Source organism: Choloepus didactylus, chromosome 8 (assembly GCF_015220235.1).
Source record: "Choloepus didactylus isolate mChoDid1 chromosome 8, mChoDid1.pri, whole genome shotgun sequence".
NCBI lineage: Eukaryota > Metazoa > Chordata > Mammalia > Pilosa > Megalonychidae > Choloepus > Choloepus didactylus.
Window position 1 is genome coordinate 133,007,277 of NC_051314.1, and position 22,442 is coordinate 133,029,718.

The window sequence follows — 22,442 nt, forward strand, 5'->3', positions numbered from 1 at the left end:
TGTTGGATAATTTTTTAAAAGAACTTTTTAAAAAGCTTTTTGATCCTTGGAGGTCTGTAGATCTATTTCCATATGAACTGGTTATTTTGTATAAAGTACATTCTTAAAATAGCAAGGCTCTGGTGTGTGTGTGTGTGTGTGTGGTGTGTGTGTCCGTGTGTTACTTTTATCATCGGGCAAACTCCTATCACGCCACACTGGTGTCATCTAAAAAGTGTCATCCCATCTCAACTCCACTTCATCAAGACTCCACAGAACCGGAGGCGGTCCAAGTAGGGAGCAGTGGGAACAGCAGCTCCGGTCAGGTGAAGAGCTTGCATTGCCTGGAGAGGACTTTTAAAACAGTAATAAAATGGAGGATTCTCAACTGTGTCAGGGACAGAGTGCTCTTCCCAGCTGGGAGGTCACCTCTCACCTGGCACATCCATCTCCAACACCACCTACTCACCCCCAGCCTTTTGTACACCACTGGCAAAGTTATCTGCTCTCAGAGTTAAGTTTTATGTACCTACTGTACATTAATTTACATCCCCTTGCAGAATCGAGCTTGGACCAGAGGCCCAGGTAGGTGAAAAATGAAGCTGATTAGGGGGGAGGCTGGGCTTCCAGAGCCTGGGGCCATCCATGACTTCATTACAGGTGACCAGACGTGGGAACTGTGAGCCTGAGTCTGTAGGTGCTTTTCTTTCTGTCCGTTTTCATTTTTTTTTCCAGTTCCTGGGAGGGCTTTTTTTATTGGAGTGGGGGAAGAATAGGTAGAAAATAACCACATTCTCATCAGTTAGCTATAGCCTAAACTAAGACACCAAAACACCTGGTCTGTTTTATCCTTAAATAGTTGGCTCATAAATAAGCAATCTCACTTAGTGATAATCCCACCAAAAGTAGTACCAATTCTCAAATCTGTTTTTCACCGAGGTTTATAACTTTCTAGGGCGGTGGAAGATCTATTTTGACCTTCAGTCGTATGTGCCAAATTACCCCATTGACATACTACTGTTAGTAGCTCATGTTTTTGAGCCTTTCATCCTTCACCTGTTTGAAATCTGTATCCACTATTCAGGCATTCTTCTGTAAATGGCATTTCTCCTATAAAATACGTCAGTCACATTTTTTTAGGTCAGTGGCTCATTTCCACAAATTTTTGAAACACACACAAAAGATATTTTAAAGTGAAAAACATAAATTATGTCCCTGATTTGACATGATGGTGGTCAGATTGTTTCTCTGAAGTGCTTCTCTTGCTGTTCTTTTTTTGCCTTGGTGGGGCAAGGTGGGCAGGGCACTTTGCTCTGGCCTGGCCTCCTCTAGGGGCATGCCAGTTTAACTGGGGCACAGCCCAACTCAGTCACTAGTGTGACGACATCACTGCTCTGTCCCCTTAGGCATATTAGTGTCGTGCCCTTAAAATACTTGTAAACTTGGTTTTTTAACTTTTGGCTTTCCAGCCTGAAACCCTATTATTGTGATGTGAATTCCTCATCAAGCAAAGGCCAGAATTTTTGACAGTGATAGTTAATGATTAGGTTTTACTTTATTTATTTTGTTAAAGGAACTTAGCTCTTAGCTGAGTACGGTTTAAGGTGTCCCGGATTTATCTCCCTGGGACCAAATATATATACACACACGTATATTGCATTTCAAAATCTTGGTATAGTAGGCAGCTTTAATCTAGTTGTATTTCTAAAATTATTTTTAGTTGACATTACCACTTGTTTAGACTAATAAGGGCCTACCTAGAAAGAAGAAAGGGTAACTTCAAGATTATCTGACTCAGGGGGCTTTGTTCTTAAAATTGGAACATGAAAAAGAGTATTAGCAGGGCGCGATTAGGGAAAAGGAAGGAAGCCATAAACTGTTCATATGGATTAGTTTCAGAATTCTGATGAACTTTCCACTTGGACGACATACAACGGTGCTTCTTTTGTTAAAGATTAACACTTTTTGTCTCTAAACCAATTCCTATTATTGGGAGGGAAGGCATCTTAATTTTATAAACAAGTAGTGCCTTTGGGGGCTTGCTTTGGCTCTAATCTCTACATTCTCTGAGAGTACCATTAACAGAATTGAGACAAGAACCCAGATTTGGGCTCTCGGGACACCGACCTTTACCCTGAAGTCTTCCTGGAGCAAGAGGCACATACCTCTTCTTAAGCTGTAATTTCTGTAAGCGCCTTTTAGAAGAAATGCCATTGACTCCTCTTGGCTGGCGGGATTTGAGTGTCCGTGCTGCAGCCTATTAGCTGGACTATCTTCACTGTCTCTTTCCCCTCTGGTTTCTTTGTAAACTGGCCCCGCAGATCTGTTTCACTGGCCTCTTGGTTTTCTCCTGGGTTTTTAAAAAGAGAGGACATCTGTGTATTTATTTCAGTTCCCTTTTTACTACTAAAGTTCAGTCCTCCAGTTTCCTTAGCAAGTTTAGCAAAAATCTTCAGGGCAAGATGGACAGCCCATGCAACGCTAGCCAAGAAAGCAGCTTGAAAAGATCTGGCTCTTGTGTGCTGAATTCCCAATTCTCTTCTGCAACCATGACATGCATATAAACTCAGTGGCCCTTTAGAAGTTTTCAGGTTTGGAAAAGCTCAGCCTGCTCCTAGCATCCTGGATTTCTACCTCATTCTGGACAGCATGTGACTGACGGAGTAACCCTATTCTTGCCAGTAAAAGCTGGACAGAATTTTAAGAAGGGATAGAGCCAGTTCCTTGGATTGTACCCAAGGTTTGTGCATTGGGAAGGAATTTTGTCAGCAGTAGGAAGATAGAAGAACTGAGAGAAGCCTGTCCTGTGAGTGTCCCAACAACTAAGATGAAGATCAACTGACTCGCAGCCAAGTTTTCAGTAAGTATTTATTAACCCCACTAATGTGCTTTACACTTTGCCTCATTACTATGAATACAAAAGGAACAATTAGCTTCCTATTCTCAGACTTCATATTAAAGGGAAAAAAATAAAATACAGGAAAAGTGGAGAACAACGGAGACTGTAGTAAGGTGCTAGGAAGAGAACATGGCTTGGCTGGGAAGCCTGTGATTGATTTCCTCACACTTTGCAAACTACTAATTTGCTAAAGTTGCCAGAGGATTAAAGAAAGATGTTTTTATTCCCTTCATGCAATTTAATCATAGCAGAAGGGAGGGGTGTTAGTGTTTTGCCCACTTAAATTGGACAGACTTCAACACCCAGGCTGAATTTGAAGAGACAGGATCTCACCAGTTTGGGGACTGTAGTTTCATAGTTTGTTCCCGTATAATTTTTTTTAATTCTTCTAATTTCTTCCCTTTCATCCTGGCTTCCTTCTACCAGGCTTGATGAAAATAATGATGCTGTAATTCCAAAACCACAGCCATTAGTAATAATGTCCGGTGTGTTAATAAAGGGATATTTCCTGGAGTCTTGGAATAGATTTGCAGGAATGGGAACTTGTCTTGGGAGAAGTGATGGCATGCCTCCTCACTACCCTAGCCTTAGCTTGCTTCTCATGGTCACATGATCTGTAGCAGTGGTTCTCCAACTGTAGTCTCAGAACTAGCTGCAATAAGCATCTCCTAGGAACTTGTAAGAAATGCGATTTTCAGATCTCACCCCAGTCCTGCTGAATCAGAAACAGAAACTGGATGGGCCCAGGAATTGGTGTTTTAAGAAGCACTCCTGGTGGTTCTAGAGCAAACTATTTTGATCCATAGGAATGGACCTAGCGTTTACATTTTAGACTTTAGGCATACCTAACCTGGGCTGTATATACCATTCAAACCAGGTGCATCGCATCGCATCGCATAGCATAGCATAGCATTCTTCTAGTACTCTGTAGGAAATAGAGCTCATGCTCCCATAGCTAACTTGGAGTAAAGGAAATGAATGTTTCTGTATTCTAAACCTGGGAGAAGGAGAAGAGAACAAGAATGCATGTAAAATTGAGGAACTCCCTCACTACTGACACCCCACCCCCTTCCCAGGGTCAGTGCCAGTCTGACCATCCACCCTGTAACCCTGGCTGCCTCTCCTTGATTCCCTGCTTCTGTCTCCCACCTTGCTCCCTCAAACCTCAGTCTCAATTTCTGCTTTCTCTGTCCCATGTTCCATCTTCTGGTGATGTCTGATGTTTGGGGCAAACTAAACTCAGTCCTACTCTAGCATCTGCTGTCCAGCTTTGCTGCTGTTTGACGACCTGTTTACTCCCTGTGACATCTCTTGCAGGTTCTGTTGCAGTTTATTTATTCAGCAAACTTTAGTGAGTTCATAGTTGGTTTTGCAATGCCCTAAACCAATGGTTCTCAATGTAGGCTGCGCGGCAGGGTTATGTGGGCTTTAAATAATCAGATGCTTGGACCCCACCCCCAGAAATTCTGTTTTAATTGGTCTGGAGTGCAGCCTAGGCATCAGGATTCTTTAAAGTTACGAAGGTAGTAAACTCTTTTTCACATTCTCCTAGTAGACTCTCAAACATTCTGGCTGCCTCATGCTTCCAAATGCAGGTGGGTGTTTCCCAAGACTGTCCTTTTCTTCATTATGCCCTTCCCTCTAGATGACTTCATTTTCGCCTGCAGTCTCAGTTGCCACCCTGTTCAGGTGATGCAGGTTTCCATCTTCAATGCAGACTTCTTTTCCATAACCTCATACCCTTTCCAAGTCCCTATAGGACATTGCATATCCTGCAGCCACTGTTTTTAATATTTATTACTGAAATAATTTGTAATTTTATTCCCAGACTTTTAAAAAGTTTTTCACTACAGCTTGCCCATTGTTTTTGAAATCCTTTCTTGACTATTTTATTATAATTTGCATCAATGCTGACACTTCCCCTCTCCTCCCAGTGGCACCCATTTGGGTTTGACTGTAACCTACGAGCTTCATTGCTCACCTCTCTTTCTGGTACACATTGTCTTCCCCTCTTTTGCAGCTACCGCTTTAAACTCAATATGTCAAATAGCTAAACTTCATCACCCTCTCTGTTTCCTTATGTACCCCACTCCTGACGCTCCTACTTTGGGTGACAGTATCTTTTTTCTGCTAATCCATACATCGAACCTGATATCTGTCCCTGCCCCTTTTAATCAGCTGTCACACCTTATTGATTTTTCACAGAAATCGCCCACACCCCTTCCCTCTTGCATGCAGGCTCTCATTCTCTCTCATTGTCCACTTGCTGCTGCCATAGACCATTCCTGCGCCCTTTGGGCCTCTACTCCACATCCTATGTCAACTTGCTATTGCCCACCATAAAAAGGAAGAAAAAAATGATTGATTGTGCGCCAGGCATTGCCAAGTGGTCTACAGGTAGGCGTGAGTCCCACTTCATAGATAAGGAAGCAGAGATGTTACACCTCTTGTTTAAAGTCACACAGCTAGTAAGTGGGAACTGGATTCAAACCAGTTTAAAAGCAGTCTTACTCTAAAGCCCACTGTTAACCTCTCAGCTCTACTGCCTTGTTATAGTTCTCATAGCAATTATATGAAGTAGAAATCTCATTCCCTTTTGAGAGAGGAAGAAAAGCACTAAATTTAGTAACTTGCCTAAAGTGGGATACTTGGAAGCTTGGAGTAGAACCCAGTCTATCCATGCTAATTCCTTGTCTCTCTGAAATCCTTGCCTGGCAACATGGTCCTATTCCATCTAGATATATGATTTACCAGCTTTATTCTCCCCCTACTACTTTATCACTTGCCCCTCAAGAAACTGGGTTTCAATTTTATCTCTGTCCTTGCTGTTGTAATTTCTTCAACATCTTAGCCTTCCTTCAAGTCCCAAATCAATGGTCACTTCCTCCCTGAAACCTTCCCAGGATTGTAGCATTCGTAAGGGTAGGAAACGTGCCAAATCAATATAGCAGCCCTCCCACAGCAGAGCACAGGCAGCCCTAGCAAGTACATGCTAAATGAACAAAAAGCGCCTTCTTGCAGAGTGTGGCCTCTTGGCCAGGAAACACTGTGAACTGTAGATTTCTGTCTTTCAGGGACTTGCAGAGCTTAAGGAAAATATTATCACTGAAAATACAGAATCAATGAAATAATCACCTGTAATTAGAAAAGTGCATGAGACTGAGAAAGAAAGATTGGCTTATGGCACCAGATGTCTTACACAGGTATTTGCCCAGTCTCCATTGCATTGATTTTCGGTTGTTTGTCCTCCTGGGCCTCCAGCCTCTGAGTGGGTGGCAAGTTTATCGCTTCTCCTCCCCCGCAAGCTGCCTTGGTGAAGTGGAGGAGGAGAGTTAGATTTCCAGCTCCTCCCTGCCGTCCCAGGGTGAAAGTGCTGCTGTGGGGATGAGGAGGGAGGACACTCACAGCCACATCCAGGATTGTAAACCAACCATTCCCTGCAGTTCCAAGTAATCTGGCCTTTATCTTGGGATCCAGAGAAGGCAGAAGGTTCTTTGCAAAAGCAAGTGAGTGTTTGTCTTGCCTATATCTGGTTTGTGGGTGGTAGGAAAAGACCCTCTTCTATCAAACCCTTCCCTCCAAGTCAGCAGTTGGGAATGAGGTAAGAGCAGCCAGTGAGAAAGGGTCTTCCATCTCATTTGCTCCCGAGTAGCAAGTAGAAAGGGGATAGGCAGAAGAAAGTGGCCTTTCTCTGGCTGGGTCATCCTGCCAGGAAGCAAGTAATTACTTTGGCAGTTAAGAATGGGCTCTCAGCTTGGGAGAACGCCCTATCCCTGCTAACCAGAGGGGGGCATGGCCCCTCCCCCATCTCCTTACAACATAAAGGACTGAGGCTGGAAAGGGGTAGAACCATCCAATAAGACTGGCTGTGCAAAGGTACAGGTGGTGAACCCTCATGGTTCATTGACCCAACAATATTTATTGAGTGCCTGTGCACCAGGCTCTGGAGATTCAGCTCTAAGTGTCTTTCCCTTCAGGGGATACAGGCCAATAAGTAAGCAGTGGTCATAAAATGTAAGTGCTAAAACCTGTACCAACTATTAAAGGGGGTCACCGAAAGGTCTCCTAGCCAGGACTTAAGGGGCTCAAAAAAGGCTTATGGGAGAAGCGGTGCCTGAGCCCAAGCCCAAAGAACAATTTGTAATTTGTTGGGTGGGGGAGGAGTGTCCTGGTAAATGGGACAGTACCTGCGGAGCTGAGACACAAGTGGCTATGAGGTGTTCCCGGAAATGAAAGTTCAGCATGGATGGGGAGTGGGAGGGGGCCGGATCCGGGTAGGGCGATGGGAAATTGTTCCAAGAGCAGAGGGGATGTTAGGGAGGCAATTTAGACAGGGAAATGCTTAATGGTAGGCTGAGAATTTGGCCCAGATTTGCCCTGTAGCTCACTTGGCCATGTTGTGGGGAATCGATTTGCGGGGGGAGCGAGGCTGAAGGCAGGGTGCCACGTTCAGGCCTCTGGGGTGTGCAGGACAGTGATGTGATTTAGCAGCAACTGCTGGGGTGGGGGTGTGGATGGACTCAGAGAGACCCAGGACACTGCTTTTCTAACTAACTAGGATGAAGAGCTCGGCTTTTTCCCTCAGTCCATTATGGACCAGTACTTTTGTAAAATACAATAAAAAGGAGTTACTAGAGAAGGAGAAAAAAAAATATTCACCCACAGTTTTTAATAGAGTCCTCACAAAAAATATGTCAACTCGCTATAAAAATCTCTAAACTCTTACTCTTGATTTCTGTACTTAGCACAGAGCAGCACCAAACCACATCGGACCCTTGGGTGGCGCTGACTTGGGAGGTAGAACTAACAGAACGTGATGACTGACAGCTGGGGGGAGGTGGGGGCAAAGGAGAGTCTAGGTAGCTGCGCAGGTTTGGGCCGGACAACCAAGTGGGTGGCAGGGCGGGTCTGAGATTGGGGAGCCAGGAGAGGAGCAGGACTGGGGGTGGGTGGGTACGAGAGATGAGAAGTTGAGACTTTGATAGATTGGATGTGGCTAGACCAGCACCGTGGAATGCCCAGGAGGTGGTGAAGAGTATGATCTGGGGCTGTGGGGAGAGAGACCGAGCTGAGAGACTTTGGAGCCATCAGCATTGGGTGCTCACAGGAAACCAGGGCAGATGGGCTCGCTCTGAACACATGCAGGAGAGGCACAGGCCGGCACTAGCGACCGAGGGACACGTACCTGCACTGGAAGCCGCAGTCATGGGGAGAGCTTCCCCAGTCACAGAAGTCAAGGGAATAGAATGCTGTGGGGTGGCAGGGAAACCTGGCCTGCGCAGGTGCCTGCGGCTCGCCAACTAGAGTCCTCTCTCTTAATAGTTGTGGCTCTGGATAACCTCATTCAAAATATGGTCACAAATAACCTTGCATTAAGAATCAAACTGTACAATTTTCTGTGCTTTCTGAATTTTCTTTTTCCTGTTTAAGTTCTTTATTATTGACAAAAAAGAATTGCTCACTCCCTAAGTACCTGTGAGCTGGCTCTTTTCTAGTAAAACCGACTGGATGGGTCATAGGGCACATTAGCTTTACATTAGGGCTGAGGGGTCCCTGTGGGGTGGGGGAGTCCTGAGCAGCCTCTGGAATGTGGGAATGCTGTGGTCAGTGTACTGTGGTCAGTCATGTGGGGACTGGACTTTGACGCCAGGGCCCATCTGCTTCTGACTGTGTGTCCGGCCCCCCCTTCTCAGCCACCTCCATGTTTGCAGTGCTGAGGGAAAAGGAACAAGTGCCCTGAAACGCTCCTGGAAGTGGGGTGCCTGCAGGGTTGAAGGACTATCCCAGAGGCACACCCTGGCAGGATGGTGTCCATAGTTTAGGGGTTCTGTCTGCCAGACTTGGTGCACCTTCTTGCTGATTCCCACAACGTGGAGGAAACAGTTCCCAAAGCCTTAATTTCTATCCTATTCTCTCCCCCTCCCCACAGGTGGCTTCCTCTTCTAACTGCCCTGCCCATTTTCCCAGTCCCTATGGCTTCCTACCCTAGACAGTCTCAGGGTTCTAAGTGTGGACCTTTTTTTCCTTAGAAAGTTCTGTCCCCACTAACCCCTGTTCTTTCTGTCCCCCACTCAGACCCTTTCCTTGCCACCTTATTGCTTTACAGTAATGGTCTCCTAACAGCCCTCTGAGCCAAAATTTCCTTCCTTCAACCCATTCTGCCAAAGTAATTGTCCTTATACCACATTCAACATTGTATTTCCCCCTTAAAAGCATTCAGTGTTCTTTATCACTAACTACAGGATCAAATAAATCACTTGATTGTTGAGGGCATTTACTGTTCTGTCTGGCAACCAAGGTCTTCCACAACATGGCCTCCTTGCTTTGGCAGCCTTCTTCCCGCAGCAGTATTTGCACCATCCAGTGCTCGCCCAGTGTGAGGACTGCTGTCCATGCTTGACTCCAGACTGCCCCCTCCTTCCGCTTCTCCTTTTTAACTTCCCCTTGTTCTTTAAGACCCACTTCAGGTTCTAACTCCTCCAGGCCCACTCATACTGACCTTGCCCATCACTGAGCTCTTACAGCACTTCCCGTCTAAGCCACTTAGTTGTCATTAAATGGAATTCAAGGTGTTTTGTTTTATGTTTATTAAGAACTCGGGTTAACAAGTTACAGAAACAAACTCTCTAACTACCTGAAGACAATAAGTCAATTTGCTACTTGGATATTGGCATACCCCTTTGGTGCCCAAGGACAGGAATGAAACAGGTCACCGTGTTGTCAGGGTCTCACATTCTGTCTCCTGTCTCTCCTTATCTCTGTGGGTCTGCTTTACTCTTCTCTCTTGGTGCAAATCTCTGTTTCCCGAACTAAATGGCAGTAAACTTGACTGCTGAGGTTTTATATGTTTCATAAAACGTATGTGTTACAGATAAAAACTCCTTGAGAGAGGCTACACTCTCTTTGAAATTTCCTATGGGAGGGTTTGAATAGCCTGGCCTAAGTCAGCTGCCCGTGCTTAGAAGGTCAGTACTATCCAGGAGGATGGGGCCATTCCCACTGCAGCCAGATGGAATGGTGAGGGGGCAAGGGGTGGTTCCGGGGAATGGGGGAGTGAGAAGCATGACAGTAGCTGTCCACCACATTCCACCCTCTCATGGCTAGAGACATGCAAAATAACGTGAGTTCCCATATGTCCAAGTTCCTTCCTCCTAATAGGGTTTAGTTATCACATGTAAAATGATAAGTGCCCATGTCTTCTCCAGATCCGGCATCCAGAGGTGATGACATACAGAGCCTCTGATATCTAAATCTAGGTTGTGTGTATATATCCAGTTCCAAAGAATTCCAGATGTGGCTGTTCATAATACTGCATCTCACTGCCTAAATGATCAGCTTACCTCAGTGCTTCCAATACTACCTTAGTACTCCCAATTCTGGAAAACCAGAACTCTGTTTCTCCGAAACTCCATTTAGAAAAGATGGAGGGAGGAATACTTTCCATTGGCCAACAGTCTGAAACTTACATCACACCTCAGTGGCAGGATAGATAATTTAATGAGTGTCCATTTGTTTACCAAGTTATTTGGCAGAGTAGTGACTCTGTGGTCAGACAGTAGGGCTGCCGCAGGACCTGCTTTCTGGAAGAATTTCCCTCACACCCAGGATCTTTCAGGGCCTGTATCAAGAGGACATTGAGGAGGAGTTCCCTGAGGGAAGTGAGGTGGGCGGGCTGTATCACTTCAGAAGTCTGTTCCTATCATGCTAGAACCAGTAGAAAGCAATAGAATGTGCATGTGGTGAAGGCAGAGACTGTATCCCCACCTCCCAGAACAGCAACAGGCACATAGTAGGCACTCAACAAATTGTTGTATGACCACCACTTGAGCCTAGGTATTGCCTTAGGGATTGAGTAATTATAGGCCCTGTTGCCAAGTTTGGGATTTTTGTGGTGATGAGACTCTTTTAAAACCCAGCTGGCTGACTCTCAGTTTCCTCTTTGGGGACTGTTTACTGACACATTTATTTACCAGTGCCAGAAATCTTGTCAAGTCATACTCTGAATCCCTAAGTCTGCTAAAGGGCACTGCCAGGGCTGGGATTTACCGTGGCTTGGCACAGTCTCTGTGAGCTGGGTGGTAAGGCTGGAGCCCTGAAATGCACCCGCACACCACCAGGCAACAGGCAGGTGCACTTCATGGTGAAGATGTCAGCACATCTGTTTAGTCCTCATTTCTCTGGCTTCTCTTAAATATCCCTATTCCAGTAGCCAGGGAATCACAATTTTTAAAATAGTCTTCTAGCTCTAGAAGTGGCAGTGAATATGGCTGTGAGAGCAGCTATAAGGTTCTTCATTATATCTTCAGACAGCAAGGACTTACTTTAAAAAATTACCTGTGTCCTGTTGTTTTCTACCAATTTTTTAAAATGGCTACCTATAATTAGACTGTCTCTTTCTCATAACAATTTATTAAATGCCTCAAAGAGTAGACAACACACTAATTTCCTGACATTTTGCCACCAAGCCCCCTAAAGCTCCATTTTATTTTAGAGGTACATGGATTACATCTCAAGATACGACAGATGATACTGCACAAGAACCACCAGCTTCCAAACCCAGGATGGAGGATCCTTGTGCCTCTTTACCTTACATTCTCTCAGCTGATTCCATACTTTGGGATCTAATTTGCAAGATCTTACTCCCATTACTGATTTCAGAGATAATTAAGACTCTCTTGGTTGGAAATAACCAATGCTAGTAAGTTAAGCAGTAAGGTCAACTGACTGGCAGGACAGTTGAGTCTCATGGAACCCAAGGACAGGAATGTAGCTGGATCCAGGGATTTAAACACAATTAGGAATGTCTCCATTTTTTCTTTCTCCTCCAGATGTGCTCAATTCACTTCTTTGTCTCCCCCTCTGCTTCTCCAAAAGATACAAGTTTTACGTGTTACAGGTCTAAACACCATGTTGCAAAGCCCATCTTTCAGTTTCTTGGACCAAAATCCCTGGTGTCCCCTTGCCTGCTCTTTTTCCCTCTCTCCTCTGGTCCATCAGAAAATCCTGTTGGCCCTGCCTTCAACATAAATCCATAAATTGATCATTTCTTACCACCCTCACTGAGGTATATGCAACCATTCACTTCTTGCCTAGATTATAGCACTAATTTTAATTGGTCTTTATGCTTCTGTCTTTGAGCCCCTGCTGTCTATTCCCAACACAGCAGCCAAAAAGTTCCTGTAAAGAGTATGGCCCTCCTCTGCTCAAAACCCTCCAATTGCTTCTCTTTATACAGAATAAGACAAAGTTTTCCAAGCCTTACATGGTCATGCTTGCAACCCGTTCTCTCTGACTTTGTCTTTCACTGCTCACCCTGTTTGCTCCTCACCGGGCACCTTGCATTCCTTTAGTGGCTAATCTCACTGCTCTCGGGACCTTGGCATTGGCTCTGCCTCAAATGTTCATCCCCCAGATACCTGCACGGCTCAACTCCCTCACTCCCTATGGATCCTTAGAAGTCACCTCAATGAATCTCCTTGGTCAACCCACCAGCACCACTGATGTTTCCTAGCCTCCTTCCCTTCTGAATTTGTTCTCCATAGCATTTATCACTATCTGATATCCTAAGGATTTACTTACTTATTGTCTGCCTCTTCCTCTAGAATTTAAGTGCCCCAGAATTGAGATTTTAGTCTTTCGTACACTACTATATCCCCAGACCTGAAATAATATCCAGTACTTGATAAATTTTTTTCTTGAATGGATTAAATGACCTGGAGAAAGACTGAGCTTCCCCACCCCCTCTCGCTTTCTTTCCCTTTCCAAAACAAAATAGTTGGTGACAACAAAGAGTTGCTGGCAGCCTCATCGAACAGTGAGGGGCAGGTCAGAAGAGGAGGACCCTATAGCAGCTTGAAGTTGGCTGGCAGAGAAGGGGCTCCCAGAGCTCAGACCAGCCTACGTCTCGGAGCATCAGGAGAACGGTTCCTAACGGGCTCTCCAGTTAAACCAGAAGCCTTCCTTGGAAGCTGTGGTAATTATTATTATGGCTTCCATTTCCTGAGCACTGTACCCCGTGCTTCCCATATAGGACAATTCTAAATAAACCTAGAGATTCACTGCAGCTTGGTTTCTCAGTAGGATCATAGGAAGTTCAGAATACACAGTTTCAGAGCCAAAAGTTACTTCAGAACAACTCAAGAATTTATTATAATTCTTTGCTACTCTTAGGGGGATTCCTAGTCCATAGCAACTCTCCGTAAGTATCTTTTGTATCCCATTGGCTCTCCTCTCCACAGCTTGCAATCTGAAATCTCCCCAAGCTCCTCTCCTGGAGCCTTACTAGGGCCCCTTGTCCTCTCCCACCCACCTTTCTTTTGATTCTCCAAAGTCCAAAAGGTCTAGGAAGGGAGAGAGCGAGCTGGCAGCATCCATCCATTACTAAGACTGTGTCCCAGCACATGTGTGACTTATCCCATGGTGTAGGAGGTTACTCACTTTGGAAAGGAGGGACATGCAGCCCAGGGAGTTTGTCAGTTGCCGGGAAGCTGGCTCAGGCCAGTCTCCACTCAGCCTGCTACAGGGGACTGGAGTCAGGATCCCATACCACTGCTTCCCCTCAGCTGTCCCGGACAGTGACCAGCCTGTGGAGCCAGCAGCCTCACTCCTGGAGCCCCCAGCAGGTGCAGCTCCTGCAGAATGTCCAACCAGGATTTGAAGTAAGCTGGGGCTGGGAGGAGGGGCTGCTGTGGCAACTGCACATCACTCGGCTTCTCCGGAGCCCTGAAGTGCAAGCTGAGTCCTGGGGAGGGAGTTGGCAAGGCCCAATTGCCCCAAATGGAGATCTATATATTTGTAATAGTTGAAAATGCATCTTCTTAGATGACAAAATTTAAATCACAGTTCTGTTTGTTGTCCCAGATTTTCTTGCTTGCTTATCAAAAGTCATTTGTGGGCATACATGCCTTACCTACTCTTACCCTTCTGGGTAATCTATCTCCAAGTAGTTTGCTTTCAGGTGGCCTCTGGCCTGAAAGATATGTAAACTTGCTAGGTTCTAAGAGTCTGAGAAAGTTTTTGTTCTATTTTCAGTCTTCCAGAAATCCTTTACTTAACCATAATGAGGGCGGCCACAGTATCTAAAACAATACGTTTCTTTTGGCTAAAGTGAAGTGATCTCAGTACCTTCCTCCAGGTTAGCTCATGCTGATTGGAGGCCCTTATTTTCAGAAATGTGTGTGCATTTGCCTACTTAATCCCCACAAAACCCTTTGAGGTCAGTCTTATCGAGGGCTCCCAGAGTGAGGCAGCCTGCTCAGGAGACAGCAAGTAAGCAGCACTGCCAGGATTCAAACTCAGTCTGCCTGCCTGTAAGCCCAGAACAAAAATGCAGTGTGTTTGGAAACCCTTCACACGTGGCTTCAAGGTGGGGAAAAGCCAGCCCAGGTCCCCCAGGGGGCAGAGTTGCACAGGGCCCTTCCCAGAAGCCCTTGCAGCCCTGTGGCTCTGCACATTTCCCATAGGGCACAATGCCTCAGCAAAGGTAAGTGCAGTTCTCCTGAAGGAGGTAGGTTAGGGGCTCCAGTCCCCCACCCCAAGACTGTCTCTGCAACTGGAGCCTGGGTTGGGGAGGTAGGCCTGGCCTGGCCTGGCCATGGGGGCTGCTGGGATTGGGGTTGGAGGCCCAGGAGAGGGGTTCCTGGACACTTGGGGAGGGCTCCATTCCTACCCTTTGTCTGCTCCGCTCCCGCTCCTACCCCCAGGGCCAGCCCTCTGCGCCCTGTGACTGTTCCCCCTCCCTCCTCCTCAGTGTCACAGTGAAGCTCATCAATGGAGGTGTGGCAGGGCTCGTGGGGGTGACCTGTGTGTTCCCCATCGACTTGGCCAAGACACGACTGCAGAACCAGCTTGGGAAAGATATCTACAAAGGAATGTAGGTATTGAGGGGCTGGGGGCAGGGAAAATGGGGCTCCCACAGGAGAGATATGGGGCCTCACTCCTTTGTAGTATCTTTGGGGACTGTGTGAATGAGGGTGTGTAGGAGGTGGGGGTACCAGTCAATGTGACTCTGCTCAGCTGGATTAGGGCACAGGGAGAAGGCCAGGAGCAGCCTCCTATTCCCCACTAAATCCTTTCCTGGCTTCTGCTCCTAGGATAGATTGCCTAATGAAGACGGCCCGAGCAGAGGGCTTCTTTGGCATGTACCGAGGTGAGCTCACCAGGCTTCCCAGGGGTCCTGCCTTGGGCAAGTGAGAACTGTGAAATAGTGCAGGGTATCTGACTTTGTAAGATTATAGAACTTTGGGGGTTGCTTCTTCCCAGGGAACTCTTGGGTTGGGGCTTGGGGCCACCAGGTGATCCTGGGGTGCATTTGTTTTCACTAGCCCTCGTCCCAGGCCCAGCCCCACCACTGCCTCACTGTGTGATGTTAAAAGCAGGTTGCCATTTCAGTGGCTAAGAGATTTCAAAGAGTCGAGAGGCTGTCCTGGAGGTTACTCCTGTGCAAACTTCAGCCAGATATGCCAAATGGCCACGGTATGAGAAGCCTAAGTCAACAGTAGTCCTAAAAACCCTAAAGAATACCCGATCCCTATCTGAGACTCCATAAACGTTTCACTCAGTTTGTTCTTCAGAAACTTAAATCCTCTAGAGAGCTCCTAAGCCAGCTAAGTCACAAAACCCAGAGGCAATAGCCCCTTCAAGAACATCAACTGGATGCATTCCCTTTTCTGATAATGTTGACACCCCTTTTCAACATGAACAGGTTAGAGTGGTCACTGCCTAGACATCCCTGAAGATCAGGAAAGTGATTAAACTAGAGGAAAGGGTAGCAACAGACAAGATGGAATTTAACAAAGGATTATGAATACTGAATCTCTCTATAATTTTCTTTTTCTTAGTTGCTAGGGTATTAGAATAGCTAGAAGGAAAGAACTGAAATGTTGGAACCATAACCCATTAGCATTCTTTGAAATTTGCCCTATAGCAACTTGTTAAATTGTACATGGAAAATTATCACTTCTATGTATATATGTTATATTCCACAATAAAAAGTATGATTTTAAAAAGGCACCTACCTAAAAAAAAAAAAAAAAAGATTACCAAATTTTATGATTCCACTTATATGAAATAGTTAGAATAAGGAAACTCACAGAGACAAAAAGTAGATCAGAGGTTAATGTGGGGAGGGGGAATTATGGCTTAATGGATTCAGAGTTTCTGTTTGGGGTGATAAAAAAAGGTTTGTAATGGATGGTGGTGATGGCACAACATTGTAAATATAACTAATGCCACTGAATGATATATTTAAAAATGGTTAAAATGGCAAATTTTGTTATATATATTAATCCAATTAAAGGAAAAGAAACAAGGGACCCCCAATATGTCACTCTCCTCTTTCCTCCCATTTCCCTCCTCCCTCTGCCTCTCTCCACGGCTGTCAGGGGTCCGGCTACTTGCAGCCGTGGAGGGAAAGAGGCTGAAAGTCTCAGAGTGGGAAGGGCTTTGAGTCCCTTGAAAAGAGTCAGGAAGTAGCTCTTCCCTGACCCACCGCTATCCCCTCCAGGGCCACACAGCTGTGATTATGCCTTGGGACATGGCTCCAAAAGTGGCATTGCAAGGAGCTGATCTGCTAGTACCCCAGAAGAATAAAATAAAAACCTCTCTGAGCCACTCTATGCCAATGGAGCTGAGCTAGAGCAGTGCAGAGTCATTGAAACCCAATGCCTGTCCCCCAGGGGCTTATTACTGGGACATAACATTGGGAATTGCTCATTTATCATCGAAGGTGGACAGCGCTGGCAAGGACAAAAATAAAATGACTTCCTGACAATGGGGCTAATGAGCCCAGAAAGGAAAAAGTACTTCAAATAGAGGAAAACGAAGTGGGGGAAGGGGTGCTAAGCAGGAAGATGAAAAGAAAATGTATGTCTCAATAAAATAGGCTAGAGCAGCTCTCCTTGACCTCCAGAGCCCACCCAGCTGGGCTGGGAGCTGGCTGTTGATGTTGGCATCCTTCTGGGTCAGACTTACCTCCTCCTCTTCTGTTTCCCTTTCCAGGGGCTGCAGTGAACCTGACCCTGGTCACTCCGGAGAAAGCCATCAAGCTGGCAGCCAATGACTTCTTCCGGCAGCTGCTCATGGAGGATGGGTATTGGCTGGGTGGGGCTGGGGGCCTCACTGTCGGTGCTTTGGGGGAAGTGGTGGAGGAGAATTGCAAATGTGCCTCAATTTACCTGCAGCTCGTTTGTTAGTATGTGCACACATATAGCTGAGGGTTAATATGTGTTTTCACAGGTGGAAATTGAACAAGCTCATGTAAATTGGAAGTTCTATATAGATATATGGATTAAGAATATATAGAACACACAGAATCTGTGCACATGTGCATGTGTTTGTATTCATCAGCCACAAACACTTTACAGTTCTCTCGTGCTTCCCATTACCCTAGTGTTATTGCTTAAGGGATCAGAAAATTAAAGACCCACAATGGGTAGTTTCCCTGTTACTGGTTCCAACTTCTATGCAGGTGTGACCTCCCTAGCTGCCTCTGTTTTAAATTTAGTCCCTTCTCTCTAAGGAGACCAAGCCTGAGGGTCAGGTGATGACTAATCCAGCTGGGTGAGTGGCAGCTGACAGGGACAGGGCTAAATACCATCCATGGAAATTTGCACTCCTGAGGAGGGTAGATGGCCAAGCCAGGCAGCAGGGCCAGTGTGACTGAAGGAGCCTGGCCCCTGGTTCCACAGGATGCAGCGGAATCTGAAGATGGAGATGCTAGCTGGATGTGGAGCAGGAATGTGCCAGGTGGTGGTTACCTGTCCCATGGAAATGCTCAAGATTCAGCTGCAGGATGCTGGACGCTTGGGTGAGGCCTGTCCCTGATCCCACGTGGGATGGATAAAGGGCTGCGGTCAGAATAGATTGCCCCACAGACCTGCCCACATTTGCTAGCCTGTATGATCCTGTCAGCTTTCTAGGTCATTGGAAGTCTTTATTTTATGATTATTATCTTAGGATTTTATGATAGATTTCAATACTTCTAGTGCTAGAAAAAATAGCATTACTGAAAATCCTGCTTCAAGAGTGACAGAGAACTCTTACATCTAATATCTCTATCATATTGCCTGGACATTTAGGCTTGATTTAAGATTTTAAGAAATGCTAGGACTTGCTCACTAACATTTCAGTCAGTAGGTTCTTTATGCCGTAGAAGCCAGCCTTCAGTGGGGGAGAGAAGCACTCCTATGGGTTTTCCTGGAAGGGGATCTTGACCTCTCCTGACTTATATGGCTAGACAGCAGTGTGCCCAGTAAACGTGGTGCCTTTGTGCCAGGATTCAACCAGATTTGAAGGTGGGATCCGACCAACCTGAAGCAAACGAAACTGTAGAAAGAATAACGTTCAGGGACTGGAAAGTACCACCATCCCTCCACCCCTCAATGTGTTTTGATCTGCAAAGAGTGAAAAAAACCTGTACTGTTTAGTTCTTCGACCTGGCTGAGAAGTTTTAGAACTCTTAAAGCATTTAAAAGGAAGTGAGAGAGAGTCAATGGATGAATTATGTGCATTTAAAGATGACAATGGGGAAATAATGTTCATATTGGTTAACTAACTTCTCAAAGCTTATTGTTTGAGGTCTGCACTTAGATTACAACCCTAGGAAAATATGTGCGGTAATGAGATTTCTGGAGTGAAATGTTGACCTGCTGATACCAAATAAACTTGGGAAATGAAATTGCTTCCTTTTAGCAAGTATTTGTAATCCAGGCAAAGCTTCTCAAACACTGAAATTTAAGAAAATACTTATTCACATTCACACAATTTCAGTGCATTGAATCTTCTGGTCATTCAACCACATTTGAAATGTTGGATTTAATATGCTCAGGATAAAATAATCCTATTCTGCTTGTCAGATGTTGAACTCCTCAGATGGATGGGCTCTGAATTCTTCAATTAAAATGGGTTGACATCTAAAGAATCAAGTTTTATATTATGGGGGATGGGGGTGGGGCAGGGAAGAATGTGTTCACGTAATTTTGGAGCATTAGAGAGAAGAGGCACCCCTGAAAGACTGAAGGAGTTTTTGGACAGACAAAAGGAATTTGCCACTTAACACATTAGGGAGATGTATGGGATTCCCATGTCCCAAAGTGATTATAGGATGCAACTATCCACGTAGGCTCAGAGATGGTTTAGATATGAACGATCAGTCAAAAGCTCAATTTTAATGGGAGGATAAGGAATTTGGGGGGTACTGCCACAACTTCCTGTCATACAAGCAGGGCATCCCATTTGTTTGTGAAGCATCCTGTGCAGCTACCACGCCAATAGAATCCTGGAACAGTTGGTCCATTTGTCTAACTCAGTAAGGACTCCTGTTCTTACACAGGGACCACTCATTAGAAGAGACAGACCTTAGAAAGAGTTCTTCAGAGCCAAAGATTAATATTTTAAAATTAGGGCAAGCTTCAGACTCCTAGATGGGTGTCAGCCTTGCCTCTGATGGTCCCGGGGATAGGCACTGGGAGCGTACTTTTGGGAAAGTGTTTTGCCAGCTCCCTTTGGGGCTAGATTGTGATGAGGAATCTATCCTTTCCCTTTCAGCCACCCATCCCCAAGGTTCAGCCGCAGCACCTTCCTCCTCCAGGTCCTACTCCAGTGGTCCGGCCCCCACCCACAAGTGCACGTCTGCCACCATCATTGCCTGGGAGCTGCTGCGCACCCAGGGCCTGCCTGGCCTCTACAAGGGGCTGGGTGCCACCCTCCTCAGGTGAGGCTCTTTTTCTGAACCAAGACCCAGCCAGTCCTGGTTTCCCGGGGCCTGAGTACACAGGGAGAAGGAACAGAAGGCCAGAAGGATTGCTGTCCCATTCCAAACCCAGCACAGCAAACCATTTCCTTGCTTCATATCATTTATAATTAATGGATATGCCCCTTTTTATACCCCGTTTTTGTCTTGCTGTTTGGCTCTTGAGCTACCAAGTTCTTGGACAAAATCCTCAGAAGGGTCCCAGACCTGCGGCTAGATTCCTCCTCTCTCCTAGGCAATAGATAAATGAACTTCACTTTCCTACCTATCCCCACCCAGCATTTTTAGCTCATAGCTCTTCAGCAGCCACTTGCTCACCTTATAGCTTTGACCTTAGCCGGTCTATCCTAAAAGGTTCCCAGTCTTTGAACCTCCATTTGGCTCCTTAAGAGGCTGTAGGTGCTGGTGGCACAGAGCAATGGGACAAGGCAAATCCATTCCTCTTATTGCTGTCCAGTCTGTATTATGACGAGGTGCCAGAGGAGGACCAGGTAGTTGTGGCTTGTCTTTGACTATCAGACTTGCCCCATAGCTCAGGGGAAGGGCTTGTTGTACGACCTCAGGTGGAAGCCCCACAGCAGCATGGAGCTCAGTGTTTCTTTTTCCTTTCCTGCAGAGATATCCCCTTCTCCATCATCTACTTCCCATTGTTTGCCAACCTTAACAACCTTGGGTTCAACGAGCTCACTGGGAAGGCTTCCTTTGCTCATTCCTTCGTGTCAGGCTGTGCTGCAGGTTCCGTAGCTGCCGCTGCAGTCACACCTCTGGACGGTAAGTGCATGGGAGATAGGAGGGGTAGCTACCTGGCGTTCAGGGATTGACTGCGTTTTCAAATCAGGCATTTGTGTAGTTGTTTATGGGATAAGCAGTACTTTTGCACTTTTAGGATAGAGATGAACAGCCCCAATCCTGAAAATCCTCTTGGGTCTCAACAGACCACTAGCATTCACTCACCAAAGGTCCCTATGGAAAGTGGGGCCAAGAACAGCTTCACTCTATTTCTTATCACTGACAAATTCCCTCACCTTCATTAGCTTTTTGACCCAGGTAGAGGTGTGAGCATCAGCTATAAATGATTGCTAGCATTTTGAAATCTGAGGCTAAGGGCAGGAGCTAAACCAAGTTTAGGGAGGACAAGGCTTCTCCTATCTTTGGGGTTGCACCCAGTTCCTCTAACACTCAGTGCAGTCTGGGGGTAGACTTCTGTTCCCGGATCAGCTCCTGTGGTCTCTAATTCTCTCATTTACAAAGGAGGCCCAAAGAGGGGAAGATTTTCTATTACAGATACTCAGTTTCACTTATGTTAGTTCTAAAAGGAAACCCAACTACTTCATGTTGAGACCAAGAACACTAAAAAAAAGATGTTCACTACTTATTTCACTTTTTCTTAATTTAGTTTTGAAAACTCGAATCCAAACCCTCAAGAAAGGCTTGGGTGAAGAAGTCTACAGTGGGATCACAGACTGTGCCAGGTGAGCCTGGCACCCCCAGACCATAGTTGGGATGGTCACCTCCACACTGGCGTCCACCTTCACCAGTTCTAGAGACCAATTTTGTTGCTTTATTACACTGAGCTCTGGATCTCTTTGAAGTCTGTTCCTTTCTCTCACCCCTCCCTGGAAACAGGATGTACTGGAAGCTTTTTTCTCCTCCTTGCATCGCTACAGCCTCTGTCTCCCTAAGATTCTAGCCAGATCAAGCCTGTTTTCCAGAGCCTTTGCCCAATTGCTAAGTAAGCAAACTGCATATATATAATGGGTGGGGCGTGTCTCGCACACACCTGGGATCTGGCTATTGCTTTGGAAAGTGACACCTACTCTCAAGAAAGGGAGTACATGTTTAAGAAAGATGACGACTGAGGACTCCTTGCATGTGTTCCTCACTCTACCCACCAGGCTCTTCTTTCTCCCCAGGAAACTCTGGATCCAGGAGGGACCCTCTGCCTTCATGAAGGGAGCAGGCTGCCGGGCCCTTGTCATAGCACCTCTCTTTGGGATTGCCCAGGGAGTCTACTTCATTGGTATTGGAGAGCGAATCTTGAAGTTTTTGTAGTAGAGACAGCTGGTGCCCAAGTTTCTTTACTTGCTCCATCTTTCTGGCTCATTTTGCCTAGATTAGAGAGGGTCTAGGTAAAATGGCCCACTCATGTTGTACTTTGATCTCTAACTTGTAGTGCTACCTCAATCTGGGAAGAAGCAATCCTATTCTAAGAAGAATTAGAAGCAATTCTATTCTAAGAAGCAGGCTGGGTACAGCCCTGTGTTCTCCCTTCCTGGTACCACATTCATTTCCTTTGGAGGTCCAGCTACTGGGGACCTTCAGAAGCTTCTAACCAACTATTTTTCAACAATAACAAAACTGGTACCTGCTTAGGTTGTAGTAATTTCAAGACCTTAACAGTAAAGGTAGAAGGGTTGGTCCTACATTATACATCTCTAGTTCACTAAAACTCAGTACATGTGAGTTAGTTTGAGGATTTAATTTTGCTAATGCTGAATTAAGTAACTTATGGCTAGTCCTAACACTGATTGTGTTAGGGGGACCATGACAGCCCTCAAAGTTAGCAACTAGCCCGAAACCAAGCAGACCCTTTCAAGTCATGGCACTGGGCCGATTCCAATCGAAGAGGCTGGCAAAGTCAGCCAGCCTGCCTCAACTCTTCCTTCTGACCCATCGTCCCTATGTCCAAGGAACACTATGTGAAATAAAGTCAGCTGGTTACAATCTCATCTTGTCAACAGTAGGAGAAACAGGCTGCAATGAATAATGCCTGTCATCTTCCTTTCTGTGTCCATTTCAGAACATAACTACCTT

At 45.8% G+C, this 22,442-nt stretch overlaps 1 protein-coding gene across 5 annotated transcripts; it reads left to right on the forward strand.

Moving 5' to 3' along the window:
* Positions 1-1,870: 1,870 nt before the first annotated feature.
* SLC25A18 (solute carrier family 25 member 18) lies at positions 1,871-22,354 on the forward strand. 5 transcript variants are annotated; one of them, XM_037848262.1, is made up of 11 exons: positions 1,871-2,839; positions 12,654-12,851; positions 13,391-13,536; positions 14,628-14,750; positions 14,971-15,026; positions 16,877-16,967; positions 17,566-17,684; positions 19,424-19,589; positions 20,245-20,399; positions 21,025-21,100; positions 21,542-22,354. In XM_037848262.1, exons 3-11 carry the CDS (start codon positions 13,517-13,519, stop codon positions 21,678-21,680), a joined length of 945 nt encoding a protein of 314 aa, XP_037704190.1. In that variant the 5' UTR covers positions 1,871-2,839; positions 12,654-12,851; positions 13,391-13,516; the 3' UTR covers positions 21,681-22,354. The 5 variants fall into 5 exon arrangements, with proteins under 5 accessions (XP_037704190.1, XP_037704194.1, XP_037704192.1 ...); XM_037848261.1 differs by lacking the exon at positions 1,871-2,839 and adding an exon at positions 6,021-6,384; XM_037848263.1 differs by lacking the exon at positions 1,871-2,839 and adding an exon at positions 6,021-6,384 and having other exon boundaries at positions 13,441-13,536.
* The last annotated feature ends 88 nt before the right edge of the window (positions 22,355-22,442 follow it).

Coding starts and splice junctions, on each gene's coding strand:
- SLC25A18 (XM_037848262.1), top strand. CDS start 13,517: ATGTCCAACCAGGATTTGAA. Junction 14,751..14,970: donor AAAGATATCTACAAAGGAAT/GTAGGTATTGAG, acceptor TTCTGCTCCTAG/GATAGATTGCCTAATGAAGA. Junction 15,027..16,876: donor CTTCTTTGGCATGTACCGAG/GTGAGCTCACCA, acceptor TTCCCTTTCCAG/GGGCTGCAGTGAACCTGACC.